Source organism: Syzygium oleosum, unplaced genomic scaffold (assembly GCF_021117445.2).
Source record: "Syzygium oleosum isolate NSW1041296 unplaced genomic scaffold, Sole_v2.1 Sole_v2.51, whole genome shotgun sequence".
NCBI lineage: Eukaryota > Viridiplantae > Streptophyta > Magnoliopsida > Myrtales > Myrtaceae > Syzygium > Syzygium oleosum.
Genome location: NW_026607535.1, coordinates 61,718 through 83,047, shown reverse-complemented (window position 1 = coordinate 83,047; position 21,330 = coordinate 61,718). Strand labels below are relative to the sequence as shown.

The 21,330-nt window shown below is 40.2% G+C and overlaps 2 protein-coding genes across 3 annotated transcripts; one reads left to right on the top strand and one right to left on the bottom strand.

Moving 5' to 3' along the window:
• The first annotated feature begins 1,256 nt into the window (after positions 1–1,256).
• Positions 1,257–16,772, top strand: LOC115689601 (protein FORGETTER 1). 2 transcript variants are annotated; one of them, XM_030615702.2, is made up of 32 exons: positions 1,257–1,894; positions 3,993–4,058; positions 4,164–4,337; positions 4,416–4,546; positions 4,627–4,703; positions 4,983–5,164; positions 5,313–5,390; positions 6,495–6,627; positions 7,662–7,722; positions 7,792–7,873; positions 8,180–8,308; positions 8,449–8,592; positions 8,692–8,791; positions 8,874–9,005; positions 9,261–9,331; positions 9,407–9,579; positions 9,661–9,754; positions 10,366–10,463; positions 10,542–10,677; positions 10,828–10,934; positions 12,070–12,165; positions 12,288–12,375; positions 12,457–12,577; positions 12,744–12,855; positions 12,935–13,058; positions 13,135–13,212; positions 13,295–13,413; positions 13,932–13,985; positions 14,062–14,164; positions 15,191–15,319; positions 16,058–16,169; positions 16,355–16,772. In XM_030615702.2, exons 1-32 carry the CDS (start codon positions 1,430–1,432, stop codon positions 16,384–16,386), a joined length of 3,801 nt encoding a protein of 1,266 aa, XP_030471562.2. In that variant the 5' UTR covers positions 1,257–1,429; the 3' UTR covers positions 16,387–16,772. The 2 variants fall into 2 exon arrangements, with proteins under 2 accessions (XP_030471562.2, XP_056163185.1); XM_056307210.1 differs by having other exon boundaries at positions 12,285–12,375.
• A 461-nt stretch (positions 16,773–17,233) lies between these two features.
• LOC115689629 (17.3 kDa class I heat shock protein-like) lies at positions 17,234–20,077 on the bottom strand. The gene is made up of 2 exons (XM_056307188.1): positions 19,464–20,077; positions 17,234–17,469 (listed from the first exon to the last, which is right to left on the bottom strand). Exon 1 carries the CDS (start codon positions 19,992–19,994, stop codon positions 19,512–19,514), a length of 483 nt encoding a protein of 160 aa, XP_056163163.1. The 5' UTR covers positions 19,995–20,077; the 3' UTR covers positions 17,234–17,469; positions 19,464–19,511.
• Between the last annotated feature and the right edge of the window lie 1,253 nt (positions 20,078–21,330).

Here is a 21,330-nt window from a genome sequence, read left to right as displayed (position 1 = left end):
GGTCTGAGCAACTTTAATGCTAAGACTGGGCATATACTATGTAATAACTATTGCTTTTTCTCTCATCGATGGTATGTCGCTGGAGCGTCGATGGGGGATGTGATTGTTGGTGAAGTTCAAAACTTGCCAGATGACGAGCCGATTGTGTCCAAATGTGTCGCTCAATTCGTACAAGATTTGCTCTTGACGTGGATGCCTTAAATGGGCGGCTTGGTTGCTGCTGGAGCATTGGCTGCAGTTGCAGCATCCATGAGTTTGCAGTTGCAGGTTCACATGGACACGGACGGTCCATTATCTCTCACCATGAGCTTCGAGGACACTTGAGAAACTGATGAAGTGAATGGACAAGTCCTCCTCTGTCGTCTCGAGGAAGACGTGTTTTGAGTTTTGTCGGCCGAATCTCGCAGCTGCAGAAGTGTCCAAAATAGAGGGCAGGGTCATGGTTTCAACTTCCAAGCGTGGATTCCTTTCCCATTTACCCCAAGTAATAACTTGTGCGACTCAGAGAAACAAAAGCTTGGGGTCAATTGGAGCTCCTTGTGGGGCGTGTCCGTATTAGCATTTGATAACGGGGCTTATATATATTGTTACGTTGCACGGACTTTGAAATGAAAATTGAGCCATATATTATAAGGATTAATATCACGAAAAATCTCAAATTGATACGTTTGTGATAAATTTATCCCGAATTATTTTTTTGAACACCAAAAACTGAAAAGTGGTACACATGTGATAATTTTACTTCAAATTAATTTTTGGATCACTAAAAATCCCGAACTGGTACATTTGTGATAAATTTACCTTCCGTTAGTGTCCGTTAAATTGCATTAATATAATAGAAAATCACAAATTGATAAACTTGTGACAAACAGATGGGTAAAATCTTAAATTAGTACATCCATCAATTATCACGTGTCATCAAACTTAGTAATTTGATAGTGAAATTTAACGAAAACTAACGGAGGGTAAATTTATTACAGGTGTACCAATTTGAAATTTTTGGTGATCAAAAAATTAGTTCGAAATAAAATTATTATGAATGTATCAAATGAGGTTTCCGTGATATTAATCCTTTAATTTTAAAGAACAGAGAGACGGTTCCTCTGCCCATTTCGTTTGGGTCGTGGCCGTGGTCGTGGTGGTGAGAGGCAGGGCCGGTGACATGCATCAACGCGCCAACGAAACCCCTCTAAACTCTCTGGGGGCGCTCTCTCCGCTTCCCCTTTTTTTCCCCCTCCCTTCCTTCCTTCCGACCTCCATCCCTTCCCCCACTTTTCTTCCTGTCCTTTTCCCCAAAATCTAATTCATCCTTTCTCTCTTTCTCTCTTCGAGTGGTGGGTTGGGGGTGCGCGAGAGTTTTGAGAGACGACACAGTGTCACTGTTCAGCCGGTGCCCCATTTTTCCACCGGAGATCGGAGGCCGAGGATCATGACGCAGCAGCCGCCGCCTCCTCCTCCTCCTCCGCCGCTGCCCGCTTCGGAAGGCGCCGCCGCTCCGCAGGGCGTGCAGGTCAGGTGCGCGGGCTGCCGGATGATACTGAGCGTGGGGAGGGGAGTGATGCAGTTCTCTTGCCCTACCTGCCAGTTGCCCCAAATGCTACCCCCCGAGCTCACCACCCCTGCCAATCCTCCTCACTACAATTCTCCCGATGCCAATTCCAATACCAATACCAATACCAACACCACCCCCAACAGAGTCGCTCAATTGAAGCCTGCCCACGGCATCGATCCCACCAAGATCCAGCTTCCCTGCGCTCACTGCAAGGCCCTCCTCAACGTCCCCCATGGCCTCTCTCGCTTCAAGTGCCCTCAGTGCGACACCGACCTCGCCGTCAAGCAGCCTTTTCTTCCTCTTCCTCTTCCTCCTCCTCCCCCTCCTGAGGAGGTCAACGAGGTTCTCTCTCCCCTTTTCTCTTCGCCCTCTCTGCTTTCCTCTCTTTTTTCTTCATTTTCCATTCCCATGATTCTCTCCGACGCACTTTATCATGTTCCTTATACGCCCTTCCATTTGTGTTATGGCATCTATGAGTGTATTGTGCTTATTACTTCAATCGGCGACGGACGACTCTCAAATGCTCGTTTAGCTCCCTTGGTTGCTCCCACATTCCCCCTTAACTTCTTACCCATGTGGCTTCCCGTCTGTCTTCTTATTTTTTATTTTGTCATGAGGCTTGCTACTTGAAAGTTCCTTCATTTGGGGGGTCTAAAAGGATGGCGCTATGCTGCAGTAGGCCCTTCGATGAGTGACCCCCACTATAACAAGTTAATTTACAAAGGAAATGACTGTTTTAGCATAGAACCAATACGGGAATTGTCTTCCATGTTAACTTGAATCACATGACGAGACATCAAGTGGCTCAAATCATGTTTAGCTATATCGTGGTAATTTTGGTTTGTTATTTTGTTGCTGGAGAAAGAGACGACTGCTGAGAATATTATCGACGGATCATATGTGGTGTGAGTTGAAGCGAGGGTAAATGGCGGATTATGGATTGTGCTATTTACCCATATACTAGGTGTTTCTTTTACATTATCTTGAATTTCTTCAGATATTGGGAGGGAGAGGAAGATGACAGTGTTCGGGGGTGTAGAGAGTGTTTCGAATACGCCTTGTTCTTCACCATTGGTTTTATACGCCTCGATTTTCACCACCGATTGGCTCTTTAATCACCATTGAAGAGTGGAATAACTAGATGCGTTAGATGTGGTGGACAGTGAGACTATATCTTGCTAATAAATTTTATGCAAGGGCTGGCGCCCTATCAGTGCCTATCCAACAAAAATGTACTTTGAACAATTTGAAAAATCTTCAAATAGCTTAAAGCACTGAGATGTGATTTTCTGTAGGAAAATGTGTCGCAGGTGGGGTATATGAAATAGTGACCTTAAGATGCTCTAGTGAGAAGATAAGAACTTTAATAGGATTTGGATCAAAAGAGGCGGTGGAAAGCATGAGAAAGTATTGGCAGGATGTTAAAGGTACCGATCTTGCATGGAATGTGTCATTGGAACGAGGTGATAGCATAAGAGGATTAATGTAACTAATACATGTCGGCATGGAGAATGTACTTGCTGTCATGTTCTTTTTGAAATGTATGCCAACCGTTCTGATTATATCTGGGAGGTTCCATCATACTTCCTTTATTCAACAGTCTTTGTCCCTAATTGTTTTGCTAGTACTTCCCTTTTTTGCAGTTAAGGTCCTATTACTTTAGGGGCCATTGTTGTGAGTAAAAGATGGGGAGTTTTTCATCTAGGAGGAAAGAATAGCAGATGTTTCTTGTCCATGCTTCTGGCCTACTTTTCACTTCTCTTGGATTGATTGAGATGATGTGTGTCTCCTTCTGCTTAGTTATGTCACCAGGAGTAATTGAGCTTGGCATATTTGCCTCAGCATATCTATATTGTTTATGAGTCATCTGCATTTAATGGCAAGTTTGCATTCTTCAACATCTCTGTTATTGAGCTGAATTTGTCATGTCTAAACACAATTCTGATCTTATGTTGTCATGGGGACGTTTTAGTAACTAAGGGCTGTCGATTAAATCTGCATTTGCGAAACCAATCTTATCAAATCAGGTGGTTTTCTGGTGATAGTTTTAGAAGTTGGGTTGCGTGGATCTATATGCTTGAAGTTTTTTCATGAATTTTTAAATGATAACAATTTTCTTACCTTGTGTACTTTTGTTTCGAGATTGAAAAGCACAGACTCTTTTGCTTGTTGAGATGCTGCATGGTTAAATGGTCTCCATTGGCGGCAGAAGACGAATAGTTATTTATGGTCACGGGTTCTGAGGTGTAATTTAAGATGAGAACATGGGATTTGGGATAGAACTTGTGACTGGTTGGCCTTAGAAAGGCTTGCTTATGTTAATGATCTCAAATGAATCCTGTAGTTTGTGGTTTGTTTCTCCTAAAACATTCTGATTGCTTATTCACTTTTCCCATTTTTAAGCAAACTGTACGCTTTGTTGTCTTCCAATTTTTTCCAGGTGGCCATTGACGTGGAACGTGAAGAAGATGAAGGTGGGATGTTGGGAGAAACTTTTACCGACTACGTGAGTGTTCTGCATGTCCTTTTTTTTCACTTGAACCAGCCCCTTGCTTGTCAGCTAAATTTCTTTAACCTCCTTTCGTGATCCTTTGATCCTTTTAATAAGCAGCGACCTCTCAAATTATCCATTGGACCTCCTCACCCGGATCCTGTTTGTGAGACATCATCGTTATCTGCAGTTCAACCTCCTGAGCCTACGTACGACATGAAAATTAAGGATAAGCTGGAAACCTCAAAGCTCTTGTCATGCTTGCAAATTGAGACACTGGTCTACGCTTGTCAGGTTACATTCATGGTTGCAACTAATTCAAATTATATCCATGTGCCTTCACTCATTAGAAAATCTCGGTCATCATGACAGAGACACCTTCAGCACCTTGCCAATGGCACTAGGGCTGGATTTTTTGTTGGAGATGGAGCTGGCGTGGGTAAAGGTCGAACTATTGCTGGGTTAATCTGGGAAAATTGGCATCAAGGAAGAAAAAAAGCGCTGTAAGTTTTTATTTGTATGCCATATCGATCGTTACCAAATCTCAGTGGAAATGATCTTGAAATTATTTCGCAATCTCTAGGTGGATTTCTGTCGGTTCTGACTTGAAGTACGACGCCAGAAGAGATCTGGATGACGTAGGTGCAACTTGTGTTGAAGGTAAATAACAAACTCAAGAAACTATTAAGAAAATGTCTTTCTCATACCATGTCATGTGCAACTGAATCCCACAGTAGCTTTTAAAGAAACTCAAGGGAATGGTAAGGTACTCCTTTAGTTGGATCTGTCATAATACTACACGCGCACATTAGCATTTGTTTCCATATTCAGTCTTGAGAAGTATCATCAAGATGCATTGTCCTATTTTACGTTTGTTACCATTCATAACTTATTTCATGCCAAGAGGAATTAATATAATCTGTTGATTCATCTGAATAGTGCACGCTCTGAACAAGCTTCCCTATTCTAAGCTCGATTCCAAGTCTGTTGGGGTGAGAGAAGGGGTAGTGTTTTTGACATATAGCAGCCTTATAGCATCTTCTGAGAAAGGACGGTCTCGTCTGCAGCAGCTTGTGCAGTGGTGCGGACCTGAATTTGATGGGCTCGTCCTATTTGATGAGGTAATACAATTTCACTTCGTTGTTAATAGTGATCATGTGCAAATTTTTTATCCTCTAGACCTTGTCAATACTGAGTTGAAAGCCTAGCTGACTGATGGAGCGAGGATTTGGTTTTACCTTATGTCTAAGTTCAATGGTTTCACTGCAGTGCCACAAGGCCAAGAATTTGGTGCCTGAAGCTGGAAGCCAATCAACACGAACCGGCGAAGCAGTTCTTGATATTCAGGTATCCTTAAAGTGAATAATTGGAACTATTCCTTCTTCATGGTCTTTGCTCCATTTAAGTGGCCCATCTTTTTGAGTTTTTGCATTTTAGTAGTGAAGCTACAGTATGGGTCGCTCAAGATGATACTCCACTTCTGTTTCTCACCGTTGAAGTATTATCCCACATCGATTGACAACGGGTCTTAAATACTCTTTATATTCATGTGGTCTTCCTCCACCTGATAGTTTAAGCTTTTGGGTTGGACTTTCTAACATGGTATCAGAGCCAATGCTATCCCTTTCGTGAATGTGCGTGGTAAAAATTCCATGTGAATGTGCGATGTCAAAATTTCATGTGCTACTCGTAATCCGGCTTGCACGTGAGTGGGTGTGTTGAAATATTTATCCCACATCGATTGACAACGGGTCTTAAATATTCTTTATATTCATGTGGTCTTCCTCCACCTGATAGTTTAAGCTTTTGGGTTGGACTCTAACATGGTATCAGAGCCAATGCTATCCCTTTCTTGAATGTGCATGGTAAAAATTCCATGTGAATGTGCGATGTCAAAATTTCATGTGCTGCTCGTAATCCGGCTTGCACGTGAGTGGGTGTGTTGAAATATTTATCCCACATTGATTGACAACGGGTCCTAAATGCTCTTTTATATTCATGTGGTGTACTTCCACCTGATAGCTTAAGCTTTTGGGTTGGACTTTCTAACACTCACAACTGGATGGTGTGCTCTCAAAAGTCTTAACCCTAGACCTTTGAGTAAATCTATGTGTCATTAGGGAAATCTTAAAGAGTGCCCCTAGGGCACCTCTTAGGGGCCATTAATTGTGCTCTGGAAACATAAACATTTCCAGTTGAAGTAGGTGACTTTGTTGAAATGTGTCACTGCTCAATTTTCAAAATGTGTTGATATATGTTATAGGGGTCTTAACTAGTGATCTTGGGGTACTCATTAATAAGACCCTTGTCATAATGACTATCCTTTGTTTAATTCTTGTTAGGCTGCTTGACTTTATTACCTGTGGATGATTCTGAGCTCTGGCTGTTTTGTCTGCTAATGCGAGTTTGAGCTTTTCCTAACTTCAAAAGTTGTTATGTTTACTACTGCAGGCCCGACTTCCTGAAGCTCGTGTCATTTATTGCTCTGCAACTGGTGCATCTGAACCCCGCAACATGGGGTACATGGTTCGCCTTGGACTTTGGGGAGCTGGAACAGGCTTTTCGGATTTTAGGGAATTCCTAGGTATTTTGTTTAGCAGGATTGTTTTATCTCTTAATGCCGTTTGATTGCCAAGCTTTTCAATTTAACATATCTGGACTTGATATCAGTTCCTGAATTTTCTGTTATGGGTGACATGACATTGGTTTGCTTTTGGTTTTCATGCTTTGGGTTTTCTTTATGGCGCTTCCTTGGTGAACTTGGGTTAAAATTGCCACCAGCATTAATACCTGCAGCAGTGTTAAATTATGGCCTTACTGGCATCAAAGTACCATGTTTTCTATTGCATTTCCTGACTAGATTTGCTTCATATCATCTCTACTCAGTCGGAGATTAAAGTCCTGTTATTTGATTCAGATATTTCCTTTTTGAAAGAGTTTGAAAGCTAGTAAGGTATTTTCAAAGTCGTGTGGGTTCAGTATTGTAAAGTAAATTGAGCTTCTGAATGATATACAGTGCTCTTTTATGGCCAAAAATGAAATGATTCAATCGGGATAATTGACATGATTGTTGAGATTGCTAATAATCATTTTCTAAGGCAAGATTCTACTGACAATGTCGGGAAAAACTTCTCAGTGGCTTTAACTGGATACCAATTTTGGCTTTTAGAAAGGGCGTTACGCTTCAATGAAGCTTGTAAAAGATGAGGATTTTCATGTTGAGCTCTAAATTGAGCTGAAGAGTAATTTCTTGCCGTTGGAACAGCACACTAGCACACACTGATAAGCATTTCCATCAGAATGCACATTTTTCATATGGAGGAGAAGTCCTTGTTCATGTTGACTTTTCTTGGAGGTTATTCACTGTCATCTTAAATGTTGCTACCTTGTTGATGATCAGTTTTGCAGCTCCATGATTCTGTACTGGCATACAACCTACTGGATTTTTTTGATAAACTAGATGACATCTTGTTATCTTTGGTCCCAGAAAAAGAAAGCTCCTTGTTACAAGAATTTTCTCTGATTGAGGATAAATATCTTTTTAGATTTGATTTTGTCTTGTGACTAATCTATGATTTGACTTCGAGACTTAACATTATCACTTGATATTACTGGCAGTTGCTCTTGAGAAGGGTGGTGTTGGGGCCCTAGAACTTGTTGCAATGGACATGAAAGCAAGGTAATAGGTTCACCTAATTTCATGCATAATATCTGATGTTGCTGGAACTGATCTTAAGATATGTTTCAGGGGTATGTATGTGTGCCGTACACTTAGCTATAAAGGCTCAGAATTTGAAATTGTGGAAGCACCTCTTGAAGAAAATATGATGGTAGGCTGAAAGCATATGCTTTACTATTTTACTTGAAAAAATATTAAGTTCAGATCTCATGGAGCTAAGAAATAGGCCATCTTGAACATAGACACGCGTTATTGCGCCTTTTTTTCAGTCTTTATAAACTTGGCATGCTTACCCGTGAAATCCTTTGTTGAGTAGGTTGTTAAACTAGTAAAGTGTAAATAGTTTGATGAGCTATTGGGGGTTCAGAATTAGTAACCAGACGTCTTTTCGGTTCTTTATGTCCTGAGTAATTGGTGAGTATAAGAAATGTCGACTTCCGGTATTGTTTTTTTGCAGGACATGTATAAAAAGGCAGCGGAGTTTTGGGCAGAGTTGCGAGTGGAACTGCTGACAGCAAGTTCCTTTCTCACTGATGAAAAACCAAATACTAGTCAATTGTGGAGATTGTATTGGGCAAGCCATCAGGTATGTGATTCTACAGATTGTTGGTGGTAGGATTTGTTCTTTTCTTTTCATTTACGTCTGCTCCTCCTTTTTGGACTTAAGCCATTTGGTTATTTTGGTTTTCATTTTTTCATTGATATGTTCCGATATTCTTATTGTAGAGATTCTTTAGACACATGTGTATGTCCGCAAAGGTGCCTGCAGTCGTGAGATTAGCAAAGCAGGCATTGACAGAAGATAAGTGTGTTGTTATTGGCCTTCAAAGTACTGGAGAGGCAAGGACTGAGGAAGCTGTCACAAAATATGTCAGTATAACAAGTGTATTGCATTTAGTTATCTTAATGTTCTTTACGAGCATTATGCATTCTTTTTTAGACAATCATAAGAACTTGATAATCTCTCAGGGTGTTGAACTTGATGATTTTGTTTCGGGTCCTCGAGAGCTGTTACTGAAATTTGTTGAAGAAAATTATCCTCTGCCTGAAAAGCCTGAACCTCTCTCAGGTATTTTTACGAGAAACTGCAACTATTATTCAACACTTTTCCCTATTGAGTTAGTAAAATTAAAAGTATGATTTGGTTGCAGGAGAGGAAAGTGTGAAGGAACTTCAAAGGAAGAGGCATTCAGCGAGACCTGACGTGTCAATAAAAGGAAGAGTCAGGAAGGTTGCAAAGTGGCAGCCCGCTAGTGATGATGAAAGTGATGAAGATAATGATTGTGAGTCCCTTTAGGCTGAATGTGTGACATTAGTTCTGCCTGTTTCACTTCAGTATGTATATTTGTGCTTTCGCATTGGTCGTTTTTCTGTTATTACCGATGGTTGAATGGTGTAATTGGAATAACACACATATATGTTTTCCACTATGACAGTATTTGCTTCAGATTTTCAAATTATGTTGCTTTGCATTTTACTTGTTCAAAATCCACAATTGTGTATGTCCAAATAACTAAGTTGATCTTTGTTTTATGTAGCTGACTCTGTACATGACTCAACTGAATCCGATGATGAGTTTCAGATCTGTGGAATATGCAATGGTGAAGAGGTAATCACCACTTCTCTTCCTTGTGTGATGAACCGTATGCTTTTACTTCATGTTATTCTTATACTGTGATTTTAGGGAAGGAAGAAGTTGCTTCAGTGTTCGTGCTGTGGTCAGCTGGTTCATCCTGCTTGTCTTGTCCCGCCTATGGAAGATTTAGTATCTGAAGAATGGTCATGTCACTCATGCAAGCAAAAGACAGAAGAATATCTACAAGCTAGACATGTATACATCCAAGAACTTTTGAAGAGGTAGAAATAAACCCCTTACTGTCTTCTGCTTGCAGATTACGTTTGCAACTGTGCTGAATAGCATTGTGATCTTGATTATAGGTATGAAGCAGCTTTGGAGCGGAAATCAAAAATTTTGGAGATAATACGTTTGCTGGATCTTCCGAATAACCCTCTAGATGACATCATTGATCAGGTGGGTTGGTGAATCCTGTAATAAGATTTGTATTTATATCGTTGTGGCATAGCCGATTGCACTTTAGTGTGTTTCCTTAGATCTTTTCTTCCCAAATAGAAGCAAATTTGCAGCAGCGAGGAAACGTTTGTATCGAATATCAAATTACAGAAATTATTGTATATCCTACCCCAATTACCTTTTTCTGTCAGTCTGAAAGACATTCATAGAATTTGAGGGTGCCAACAGGATTGCTAATATCTATTAATTGTTCAATTTAATAAAAAATGTTTCATCTTTAAGTTCTAATGGGCTGGTACCCAATTGGTGCCTTATATATCAGCTTTTACGTATTTAAACACCTGTTTATCTTTATGACCAAAAAAAAAACACCTGTTTATCTTGTAAACCTTCTTTTTTTATTTGGGAACTGTTTTGAGGGCCTTCGTTTAAGTTGAAGTAATTTGTTGCCCAATGAGAATTTCATGAAGACAATTTGATGTTTTGTAAGCTATTTCTGGTATGAACATTGTTTTCTGCTGTGATAGTTGATCTATCAGCAGTATACTCGAAGTGTCTTTTAGCCTCTTCTGATGTTTGTAGTTTATTGAATAACTACGATGCTTATGCAGCTTGGAGGCCCTGATAAAGTTGCAGAAATGACTGGAAGGCGAGGAATGCTTGTTAGGGCCTCCAGCGGGAAAGGTGTTACTTATCAGGCACGTAACACGTAAGTTTTATGATGGCATCTCTTTTTTTATGCACTGCAGTTTTTCTAGCTCTAGAGGTAACTCTAGTTTTGTCTTAGGAAAGAAGTCACGATGGAGATGGTCAACATGCATGAAAAGCAGCTCTTTATGGATGGTAAGAAGTTGGTGGCTATTATCTCTGAGGCTGGATCTGCTGGTGTTTCTTTGCAGGCAGATAGAAGAGCATTGAATCAGGTGAGCTGTTTCCTCGAAGAGTTACTTTTGTCAAGGCTTCCTGAAAGTCCTAAGTTGATACTTTGAAAGCTGTTCAGATTTCGTGCACATTCACCGAATGTTATTTGGTATTGTTGCTTATGTTTGTCTGCTATTGATAACTTATGATAGAAAAGAAGGGTGCATTTGACGCTGGAACTTCCTTGGAGTGCTGATCGGGCAATTCAACAATTCGGCAGAACACATCGGTCAAACCAAGCTTCCGCACCTGTGTACAGGTGGAGTAGGCCTTGCTTTAATTAGTTTTTGTTCAAGTTTGATATATGCTAAACTGATTGCCACGCTTCTGCGAAAAGATTAAGAATAAAAAGGATTCGCGATGGCTGTTTAAGTCATACTTTAGAGTGAAGGTATCACTCTATTTGATGCTTATGGCTATCTACATTTATGAAACCAACTTAAAATAGAAATTGATCTGGGCCTAAATTTATTAAAGTTAGAGGGCATGGTTGTTGCTGAATCGTAATCAACATAACAAGGAGATAAACTGTCAGGAGAAATATGAAGACATACGTATGAGATGTGATGGATCAGCATGCATTCTGTGATATTTAATTTGTGATGAGATGCTTCTCAGTTCACGAGGAGAGGGGCAGATTTTCTGTCTGTCCATATCCATTCCCAATGTGAAACCTGTAGCCTGGCTACAATTCTCTGTTTTTGACTTTGTTGCATATTTTCATCTTCTTAAAATACATGAATAAAGTGGTTTTCCAAGAGGGTTATGTTTTTAGTTTTGGCACTCAGCAAAATTACTCGCGAATTTTATGATAATTGATAAGTGGGAGGAACAGTTGCAAGAATCCTGCTTTTTTATTATTGATTTCAGTGGTCAGAGGCAAGGAAGTGCACCCGTAGTACATGTCTATTATGGTGGGCTGAACTCTGCAGAAAATGTTTCTGGTGGACAGCAAATGAGACTAGTTGGAAGATTAATTTGATGTGAGACTACGAAAATCGCTAGTGATTAAAGCAGCGTAAATTCTTAAAATGGCAAGATGCTCATACTAAGGCTTCGCTGAGCTCTGTTATTTTGAAAGAAATTTAGTTGCCTCATTTTTAGTTGATACGAAAATAATGCACGATTTGGTGGAGATGGTGCATGGTGCAGTCAAGTGGGAATATTACTAGAAGTCAACAAAATTTCAGGATCTTTTGTTACAGTATCTCTCTTTACGTGGCTCAAGGAAAAACCAGATCATTGACCTGGGATATATGTTATACGCTGAATCAATATTAGAATTGGTCAAGTGGGCAGGGATTGCTTTTCATATTCAAGCCATTGTTGGGGTTAAGTGAAATGATGAGCTTGTTGGTTTTGATGGAAATAGTCCCCTTTATGCTGCTTCACAGGCTACTCTTCACCAATCTTGGTGGTGAACGCCGGTTTGCATCTATCGTCGCCAAGAGATTAGAGTCTCTGGGAGCCTTAACACAAGGAGATCGCCGGTGAGTTTTGTGAATAATACACTGATTTGTCATTTAATGCTTTGAGTTTGTTTTCTGAGCCATTGCTTGTGAACCTATCTTTGTACTTGTAAACTTGATTACTTTCTTACAATCAACAGTAGCGCTGGACCATCTTTGGGTGCCTATAATTATGACAGCACATATGGAAAGAAGGCCTTGATGTTGATGTATAGGGGAATAATGGAGCTGGTGGGTCATGTTCCCTTGTGACCATTTTTGCACTAGGTTTTGTATTATATTGGGTAAGTGCTAATGTTTTTTTTCCTTCAGGATTCCCTGCCAATTGTTCCTCCAGGATGTTCATCTGAAGAACCTGATAAAGTCCAGGATTTTATGGTGAAGGCAAAGGCTGCTTTAGTGTCGGTCGGAATAGTTAGGGACACAGTCGTTGGTAATCTTACTGTCTTTGGCATAATATGTCCATCCTATTTTAAGCTAATAAATGGTATTTATGATATATTGCTGTATCTGTGCAGAGTTGCGACTTCTGAAATTATGTCTGACCCACCATTCTGCTTTGCTGTTGTAATTTTGAAGTTATTTTTATTGTGATATAGGGAATGGAAAAGACAATTTTAAGATTTCTGGTCGTATAATTGATTCAGACATGCATGATGTTGGTCGCTTTCTCAATCGACTGTTGGGGCTGCCACCTGACATTCAGAATAGGTTTGTTTCATTTGAATTGATTGGTATGATGGTCTGGAATTGGTCTCAGTCTAACATGCTGAGTTAACTTATTTTCCAGGCTTTTCGAGCTATTTGTCAGTATTCTAGATCTGGTCATTCAAAATGCACGCATTGAGGGGCATCTTGATTCAGGCATTGTTGACATGAAAGCAAATACTATAGAACTACAAGGAACTCCAAAGGTGAGGTTTTTCCGCCTTTAACACCTTTAACATTCTGAGCTTCGCTCCTGAGCCATTTAACTTCAATTTCCTGCAGACTGTTCATGTTGATCCTACATCGGGTGCATCAACAGTGCTCCTTACTTTCACTCTGGATCGTGGAATCACTTGGCAGGTATTCTTTGCTGAAAGTAAGATTTGTCTTTTGCTTTTCTTTTGTGCTTCATTACTCAGATTGGGATCACATTTTGTTTCAGTCTGCAAGCTCTCTGCTAGAGGAGAGGCACAAGGATGGCATTGCTTCATCTAGTGACGGATTCTATGAGTCCAAGAGAGAATGGTTGGGAAGGCGTCATTTCATCTTGGCATGTGAAAGGTAATAATTGGATTTTCTGATCTTTGGGATCTGGGGTTGTTCATAGGACACTGTTTATTTGGTGGCATAACTATCTATGTGAATCTCCACTGCTAGATAAGTAGAGTCCCCAGTTTTAACCTTCTTTCTGAGAATTTTTTCCATAATGGTGCTCATTCCGTCTCATGCTTGTGACTCCTGTACTATTCATAATCAACTACCGTTTCGTCATAATGGATGCATTCTAGCACAGTGGAGGAGATAGATATGTTGAGATAGATCTTCTCAGTGATATCATCGTGAAGAGTCAAAGCTGTTATGCCTTCTTTGGATGAGTTATGAGTTTGCTTTCTCAGATGAGTGTTCTTAATTTTATAGGTTCTAGTAGTTTGTATGTCCACTCTTGTTCTCATACTTTTGAGTCTTCATCTCCTATTTTTTGTAAGGCGACTTTGAAAGTTGTTTATTTGACCAGTTGTCTTTTGGGATTACTGATGATTTCTATCTGAATTGCTGGTTTTCTCATTATTGTGCTTCAGCTCTACTTCAGGAATGTTCAAGATAATCCGGCCAGCCGTTGGGGAGTCATTGAGGTTGCAAAATAATATGATATATGTATATTTAGTTTTTTTCCAAGATTTCTTTACTAACTTGGCTTACCTTTGGCAGGGAGTGGCCTTTAGCCGAGCTGAAAAACAAGTACAGAAAAATGAGTTCTTTGGAGAAGGCTCGAAGCAGTTGGGAAGATGAATATGAAGTATCTTCTAAACAGGTAATGACAAATTATTCATTTATGTTAATACAATGGGCCACAGGCATAAGTCTATACAATAAGGTCCTCCCAGACATTGACAAATAGGATTGGTTTTCTCGAAGAATTTGGAGGATGTGCATTTCTAACTGAAGTTTGACATTTGTGGTCCGAGCACTATTATGTGCATGTGTGATGCATTTACAGTGTCTCTGTGCTATTGGATCTTTTGAGAAATTTACTGATCCTTATTTTTGTCAATATAATGTGTATCGATCTGAAGAGTTACATGAATCTGCTTAACATGTTTAGTAGGCAATGGCATTCTGGTTAGATTAATTTTCTGTTTATAGAAGTTCTGCTTGCCTTGTAATGGTACTATGTGGTCAATTTCTGCTAGGTTGCAATGTATGCATGCTCGCCCTCAATATTTAACGGAGCCGTTCTATTTCTTGGAAAACAGTGCCTTTTACTCCTTTTTGTCAGTCCATCTATCTTGACTTCTGATCTGGGTGCTTAGCCATGCTGATAAGTTCACAGAATGACTTAATGAGGAATTTACGGCTCTTTTGGGCATACTTTATGACTTGTGAGTTTCCTGACCTGTGGCAGTATAACAGCTATTAGGTGCATAGGACCATTTGGAAAATTTTTGGTGAGCTGTTAGTGGCCAGGACACCAACTCACATAAAGTAAAACTGCAATTTATGAAGGGGTGACACAGTTGCTAGATCTGGATTGTCTCCCCGCTGTTAAGCCTCTCTTCTTTTCTATCATTTGCTGCAAGGAGCTGCATAGAAGCTTGGTTATCTACACTTTCCTTTTCCTGTCAATAACTTTGTGGATACCTTTCTTTTATATCCTTATGAGGAGAAATCCATTCTTGCTTGCTAATTATGCAAGTCCCTGTCCCACTGGTCACTGGTCATTCTTTCTTTGGATTTGTATGATCCAGAAGTGCATTTTCTTGTTATTTTGTCCAATCATTCATCTTGCTGATGGTTCATTAGAATGCTGTTTTTTAATTGGTGTTAATTATGATTGCAGTGCATGCATGGCCCCAACTGTAAAATCGGCACTTATTGCACTGTTGGGAGGAGACTACAGGAAGTAAATGTCCTGGGCGGCCTCATTCTTCCTGTCTGGGGCACTATCGAGAAGGCCCTTGCTAAGCAGGTCGGTTGCCCTGCTGCTACATTTATTTCTCACTATTTCTTCCCCAACCAAGAGTTTGGTGGTCTAGGAGCACAGTTTTTGGGGCATGCTTTTCATTAAGGAATTACCGTGCAACGTCTCCAGATGACGCCAACAATGCATAACTGCATATGTATAGAAAAAAGTAATGCATAATTGCAGTGGGGCCAGCATAAATTTTACTTAGCAGGTTTTAAGTAGTGGTTGCATAATCTGGTGACTCCCTAAATTTTGGTATTATCTTGCTTGAGACCAAGGGCTGGGATAGTTAATGCTAGAACTATACTACAATTTATATGTTGCACTTTCAGGAGCTGTATTTAGGCATATTCATTGAAATCTTCCATGCGTTAATATGCCTCGTGAGCTTTCTGTTTTGCTTGTAAATATCAATGACTTGCCAAATTTTGTGCATTTGATTGCGATTGGAGCAGCCTCTAAGAGGGGTTTTTCCCGATTATATTGATTATGGGGGTGATGTTGATGGAACTGCTGTATGTTGGCCCCTCAGTGCTTAGCTTTTAATGCCATAGAGAGAGTGCAACCCTCTAATCGAATTTCTTTCATTTGATTTGACAAGCTTTTGTTCATTATAATTCCTTTTGGAACAAGCACATCTCATTATGCATATTGAACGATACTCATCTCTTTGGTAGTGGGACTTATCACTAGGGTTATGTCTCGTTGGAAGTGCTGAAACCTCAATTTACATGTTTGCAGGCTCGGCAAAGTCATAAGCGCCTCCGTGTTGTGCACATTGAAACTACTACTGACAGACAGCGTATTGTGGGGCTTTTTGTACCAAATTCGGCCATTGAATCTGTCCTTCAAGGTTGCTTTGCTCTCTCTCTCTCTCTCTCTCTCTCTCTGTCTCCATGTGCTTGTGCATAGCCATCTTTTGTCGTCTTGTTTCCTGGTTTGGATGCTAAACCTTTATTGCTTTGATTGCTGGGACGTGTTTCCCTTTTGTTTACCACCGGATAGTGTAATTGGTACTTAAAAACATGTTTGTTGCAGGTTTGGCATGGGTTCAGGATATAGATGATTGAGATGGCAGTTCAGCATTTTCATGAGTAAATAGATTTGACAGCCGAGTTAAATGGATCCGTCAGGACACCGCAACCTTATTTTAACAGAGTTACGGTATGGGGGGCAACCTTCAATTTGTGGGATATGTAGGCTAACTTTCCTTTGGGGGAAAGTATGCTCTTCCACATGATATTGCAATTTTCTTGATGTATATTTTTGCTCCATTTTTGGGCGCTAATTTTGTATACGAAGGTCTTGTCAAGAAAGGGAAGGAGATGGTTTACTTGATATAGTGGTGAATGAATGTCTCGCGAACTATGTTGTATCAGTCGTCATAGGGACTCACATGAACGGTGCAGGTATGTAAATCTTCACTCCGTTTAAAGTCGTTTACTTTCTCCGTGAAGTTGATTAAACTGAAGTTAAAAAAAATACATAACAACCACTACCCCACGCTCTTCCGAGAATTCAAACCGGAGCTTTTTCCGATTGGCATACGAATGAACATGCTGCGGTAACTTTTTTGGTCTTTTCGGTCTTGCTGTACGCATTCTTGAAATTGTGTCACATCGGCAAACTGGTTCCTACCTACTGTTGTGTGTAATCTGTGATTATCTGTCATTGTCATTTTTGTTTTGAGCTAATGTCAACATATCGTGCCCGTTTAAATGGATTTGAATCAGCGGCCTAGCTTATGGGCATGAGTTGGCTTTTACTTAAATCCATAGATAATTTACAGCATTTAATCTATTATTGAAATAAAATTGGCCCAATTTCCTTTAAAAAGGACTAACTTTAGGTCGGGTTTTGATTTAGGTTTGAATATATATATTATATATATATATATATATATATATATATATATATTTTTTTTGTCTTATAAAAAACATCAACTTTCAATAGGTATTCACTCAAGTTTCTGTGCCGTAAAAGATAGACGTGTCATTCAACATGCATCTCTATCTCTCTCCCGCCGTGTGTCATTCCACGTCGTCTTCATTGTTGTCTCTGTTTTTTCTTTCCCTTCTTAATCCTTGATTCGACCCCAGAGAACTCCTTCGTCGCGAAAAAAAAGCATGCATGATAGATCAAAACCTCATAATCTGAAACTCAATAAGCAAAAAGTCAACTTGTCAACACATGCCGAACTTAGAGCTTCTACAGGAGAGATCCTTTTGAGCGGCGAAGCTCAAGGCTGCCGTGGTTGTTCAAGCTTTAGGTCAGGAACCTTGCGGCAGTCATGGCCGTGAGATCGAGGCCATCGTGGTCGCTCAAGATTCGAGCTCACAGCCACAAGTGCACAATGGTTGCTTGAATTTTGATCCATGAAGCTCAAGGCTACGACCGCTCAATCTTCAAGCTCACAGCAGCCATGCTGCTCAACTTGAGCTCGCAGTTATATCTGTTCGATTGATGGTTGTGAGATACGACTTTGAGCTCTTTGTTATGGTTGCTCTAGCTTGTAGCTCATGGCAGCCATGGTTGCTCGATTTGAGCTTGCAGCAAGCCATGGCTGCCTGAGTTTCGTGCTCAATGCCTGAGCAGCCATGGACGCCGTGAGCTTAAAGCTAGCGCAGTCATGGCGACCTTGAGCTTCACTAATTTGATGATTTTGCAACCCTGGCCATGAGCACGAATCGTCATGGCTCCACACGTATGAGCTTGAACAGCCATGGCTGCCACAATGAATAAGATGAAAGGCAAAAAGGAAATGAAAAACGGAGAAGAAAAAAGATGACGTGAAATGACACGTGACGGGAGAGAGGAAACTTAATGGGGCAAAATTTGGTACTTACTGAAAATTAGTGTTTTTTTTTAATGAAACAAAGAAAAGCTGTTACTAACCGAAAATTGGTATTTTTTTATGAGACAAAGAAAATTTGGGCTTGAATTGAGACTAGACCTATAGTTGGTACTTTTCAAGGAAAATGAGCGTCAACAAGCATGCGGCCCTATTGATAAATGGATCGAGGGGTGGGGCCAAAAAGTACCAGATTCGGAGTTTGATTTTCGTAAATATCGCACACACATGTATATAGAAAAGAGGAATGAGACAAAAAAACAAAAAGGAAGCAAATATGAATATATGAAAAGTTAGTTTAATGTGCATATAGGAGCTTCTCACGTGCAGAAGTTTTGAACTATAGTGTTACAGACGATTATTATGACTAGCATCGGAATTTTCAAAATACTCTTCTAGTTAGAATTACATGGAGTGATAGCGAAAATCACCTTTAATACCCAATCATGAATGTAATTCCCTGTATGTATTACCGAGATATTAATAGTTTATTGTAGCAATTTTGTTTATTATTTAACAAATAATTTATGAATGTGATTACATCTTCTTAATCAAATAACGTTTGATTAGATCAAAAGGATTATCACTTTATTATAAAAGTATGATTATATAATTATATAAGCATTAACAAAACAACTAATTAGGTATTACTCACTATCATAATTAATAGTGAGTCATTGGCTTTATCAGGATGTTATATAGCAATTCGTTTGTGATTATGATTAACCACTACATTTATCTTGTAAGTAATTTAAATTACAGCAAACATAATCTAACATCGGTTTAATTAGTGGGAGTCTAGAGACAGGGAACTATAGCTATGAAAGGTATTACTAATAGGGGAGTCAGGTCAGCAAAAAAACGCAACAATCATTTCCGTAGGACGAAACGAAAGATCTCGCGAGTCTTCCTGCGCGAACTGTGAGCAAACAGCATATGCTTAAAGCATTTCATGACAAGGTGCCAATCCTGATGTAAGATCTAATCCATGACAACTTCAGAGGGTTGCAAGACCTTCCCACGTTGAGCGAGGCACCTAAAACTTGTTACATAAGCGACTGCCGACTGGTGTGGTCAGTCACCACATCAATTTAATCCCAAAGGAAGGGCGTTTAGTTAGTTACATGTACGGGATTGCCTTGGAAACGATGAAAAGGAGCTAAGGAACCAAATTGTACCATTGGGACTTAAGCTAACAGCCCAGCATTCCATTCATTCAAACTTCAATGACACCTAGTTTGTGAGTATGTACGCAAGAAGAAGACACTAGATCACCAAGCGATGAAGACAGCTTACTGGCATCACACACAGACATGCTTTCTGCTAAGCGCTCAGTTTAAGATTTTAAGCTTTGCAGCAAACAAAGCGGCCGAATCCTTTAGGGGGATGATGGGTATTGCCGTCTCCGGATATCTCCACAGCCTTGTGCTTCAGCTGCTGCTGCTTCTTCTTGTGCACATCTTTGGGCACGGTCAGAGTAAGCACGCCGTCCCGCATCGATGCCTTGATCTCTTCAACTCTAGCATTGTCCGGTAGACGGAACTGGCGGTAGACACGGGAGGCACTCGCCCGCTCTCGGCAGTGCCATTTGCAGCCTTTCTCCACGGCTTCGGCATCCTCTTTCCTCTCCCCGCTTATTAGGACGGCTCTTCCATCAACAAGTTGTAGCTTCACGTCCTCCTTGGAGAAGCCGGGAAGATCCACGAGGAAGACGTGCGCGTCGGGAGTTTCCTTCCAGTCCACTTGGGGTTGGGGGTCTGATGGTGAGTTATAAGCGATCAGACCTGTAAAGGGATGATCAAAGAAATCGGAGGGAAGCGTCGACATGATGTAGGATCGGAGGCGGTTGTGATGTGGGGAAGCAAGCCAAGTATGTAGCTGTATGCTGTGTTGAACACTAAGTCGAGAGGGAGGTGGTAGTTATAGAAGAGGGGGAGACAAGCGGTGGCTTCCTGAAGGACCTGGAGTGCAGTTGAATTCTGGCTTGTGGAAGTCAAATGCAGGAGAAGGGTCTGGGAGAAACTAGAAGTTTAGTCTTTGTCGTGCGGTGCTGTGCCTGTGGGGACCTTCACTTTCTTTTGATCTAATCCATCGTACAAAGGGTTACATCCGAGATTAGAATTAGAATGTCCGGGTTCTTTTAGTCAAAACAAAGGTCTTTGACTATCTCGAATCTGGCATTCATATTATGCACGAGATGGTAATTCATACATGATTCATCGACCACTCGTCACACATTTACCTCCAATCACGCCCTTCACTTTTGCTGCAATGAAGAATGGGATCATGAATACAAGTAGAAAAAGAAATACCTGTATCTCATTTAGAATGAGCAAAAGGATGAAAATACCTATACTAATGAATATGATAAAAGCTGCGAAATGAAGTGCCACTTGAGTCTATATATACACGAGAGGCCAAAAATAAGGATGCTCCATAAAAAGAAGAAGAAAAGCTACAAAAAAACCTAAATTATGCCAATTATGACGCATTTACCCCAACCAAGTGATTCACTTCCGCGGCAACGCACTTGCGACAACATGAAATGAAGGCTCCGTTTGTATCACAGAAAACAACTTCTAGAAAAATGTTTTTTGAATTTTTCGATATTCGTTTCACGGAAAATAAACTAGGAAAACATTTTCTACCAATGGAAAAAACACCTTCAAAAGTGAAGAAAATTTTTCTGCTTTTTAGAAAACGAAAAACATTTTCCATATCTTCTTCCACCTTATTTTCTTTCAAATAACACATTTTCCTTTTATTTTTTATTTTATTTTTTTTATTTTAAAAAAATCAAATTTTTAATTATTTTAAAATTTTTCCTTTCTTTATTTTTTTTACTTCTTCCTCGGCCTGCCACGATGATGGCCGACGGCCAACGACTAGCCACAGGCAAGCTCGAGCCTTGCCATAGGTTGTCGAGGCTCCGCCTCACTCGAGTTTAGTGAGCTTAGGCCTCCCTAGATCCGGCGAGCTGGGTGAGGCTTGAGGTCGCCAAAGCCTCACCAACATCAAGCGAGGCTCGAGCTCGTTTGTGGCTGTCAATCGGCCAAGGAAGAAGAAAAAAAAAAGTAAAGGAAAAAAAAGAAAAAGAAAAGGAATTTAAAAATAAAAAATAATTAAATTTTTCGAATTTTTTGGTAATTTTTTATCAGATATC

Excerpts from the sequence above, each read along its gene's own strand:
- LOC115689601 (XM_056307210.1), top strand. The coding sequence starts at position 1,430 with ATGACGCAGCAGCCGCCGCCTCCTCCTCCTCCTCCGCCGCTGCCCGCT. Across the intron at positions 7,723-7,791 it reads GCAATGGACATGAAAGCAAG|GGGTATGTATGTGTGCCGTA; the intron begins GTAATAGGTTCA and ends GATATGTTTCAG. Across the intron at positions 9,580-9,660 it reads ATCCAAGAACTTTTGAAGAG|GTATGAAGCAGCTTTGGAGC; the intron begins GTAGAAATAAAC and ends TCTTGATTATAG.
- LOC115689629 (XM_056307188.1), bottom strand. The coding sequence starts at position 19,994 with ATGTCGACGCTTCCCTCCGATTTCTTTGATCATCCCTTTACAGGTCTG.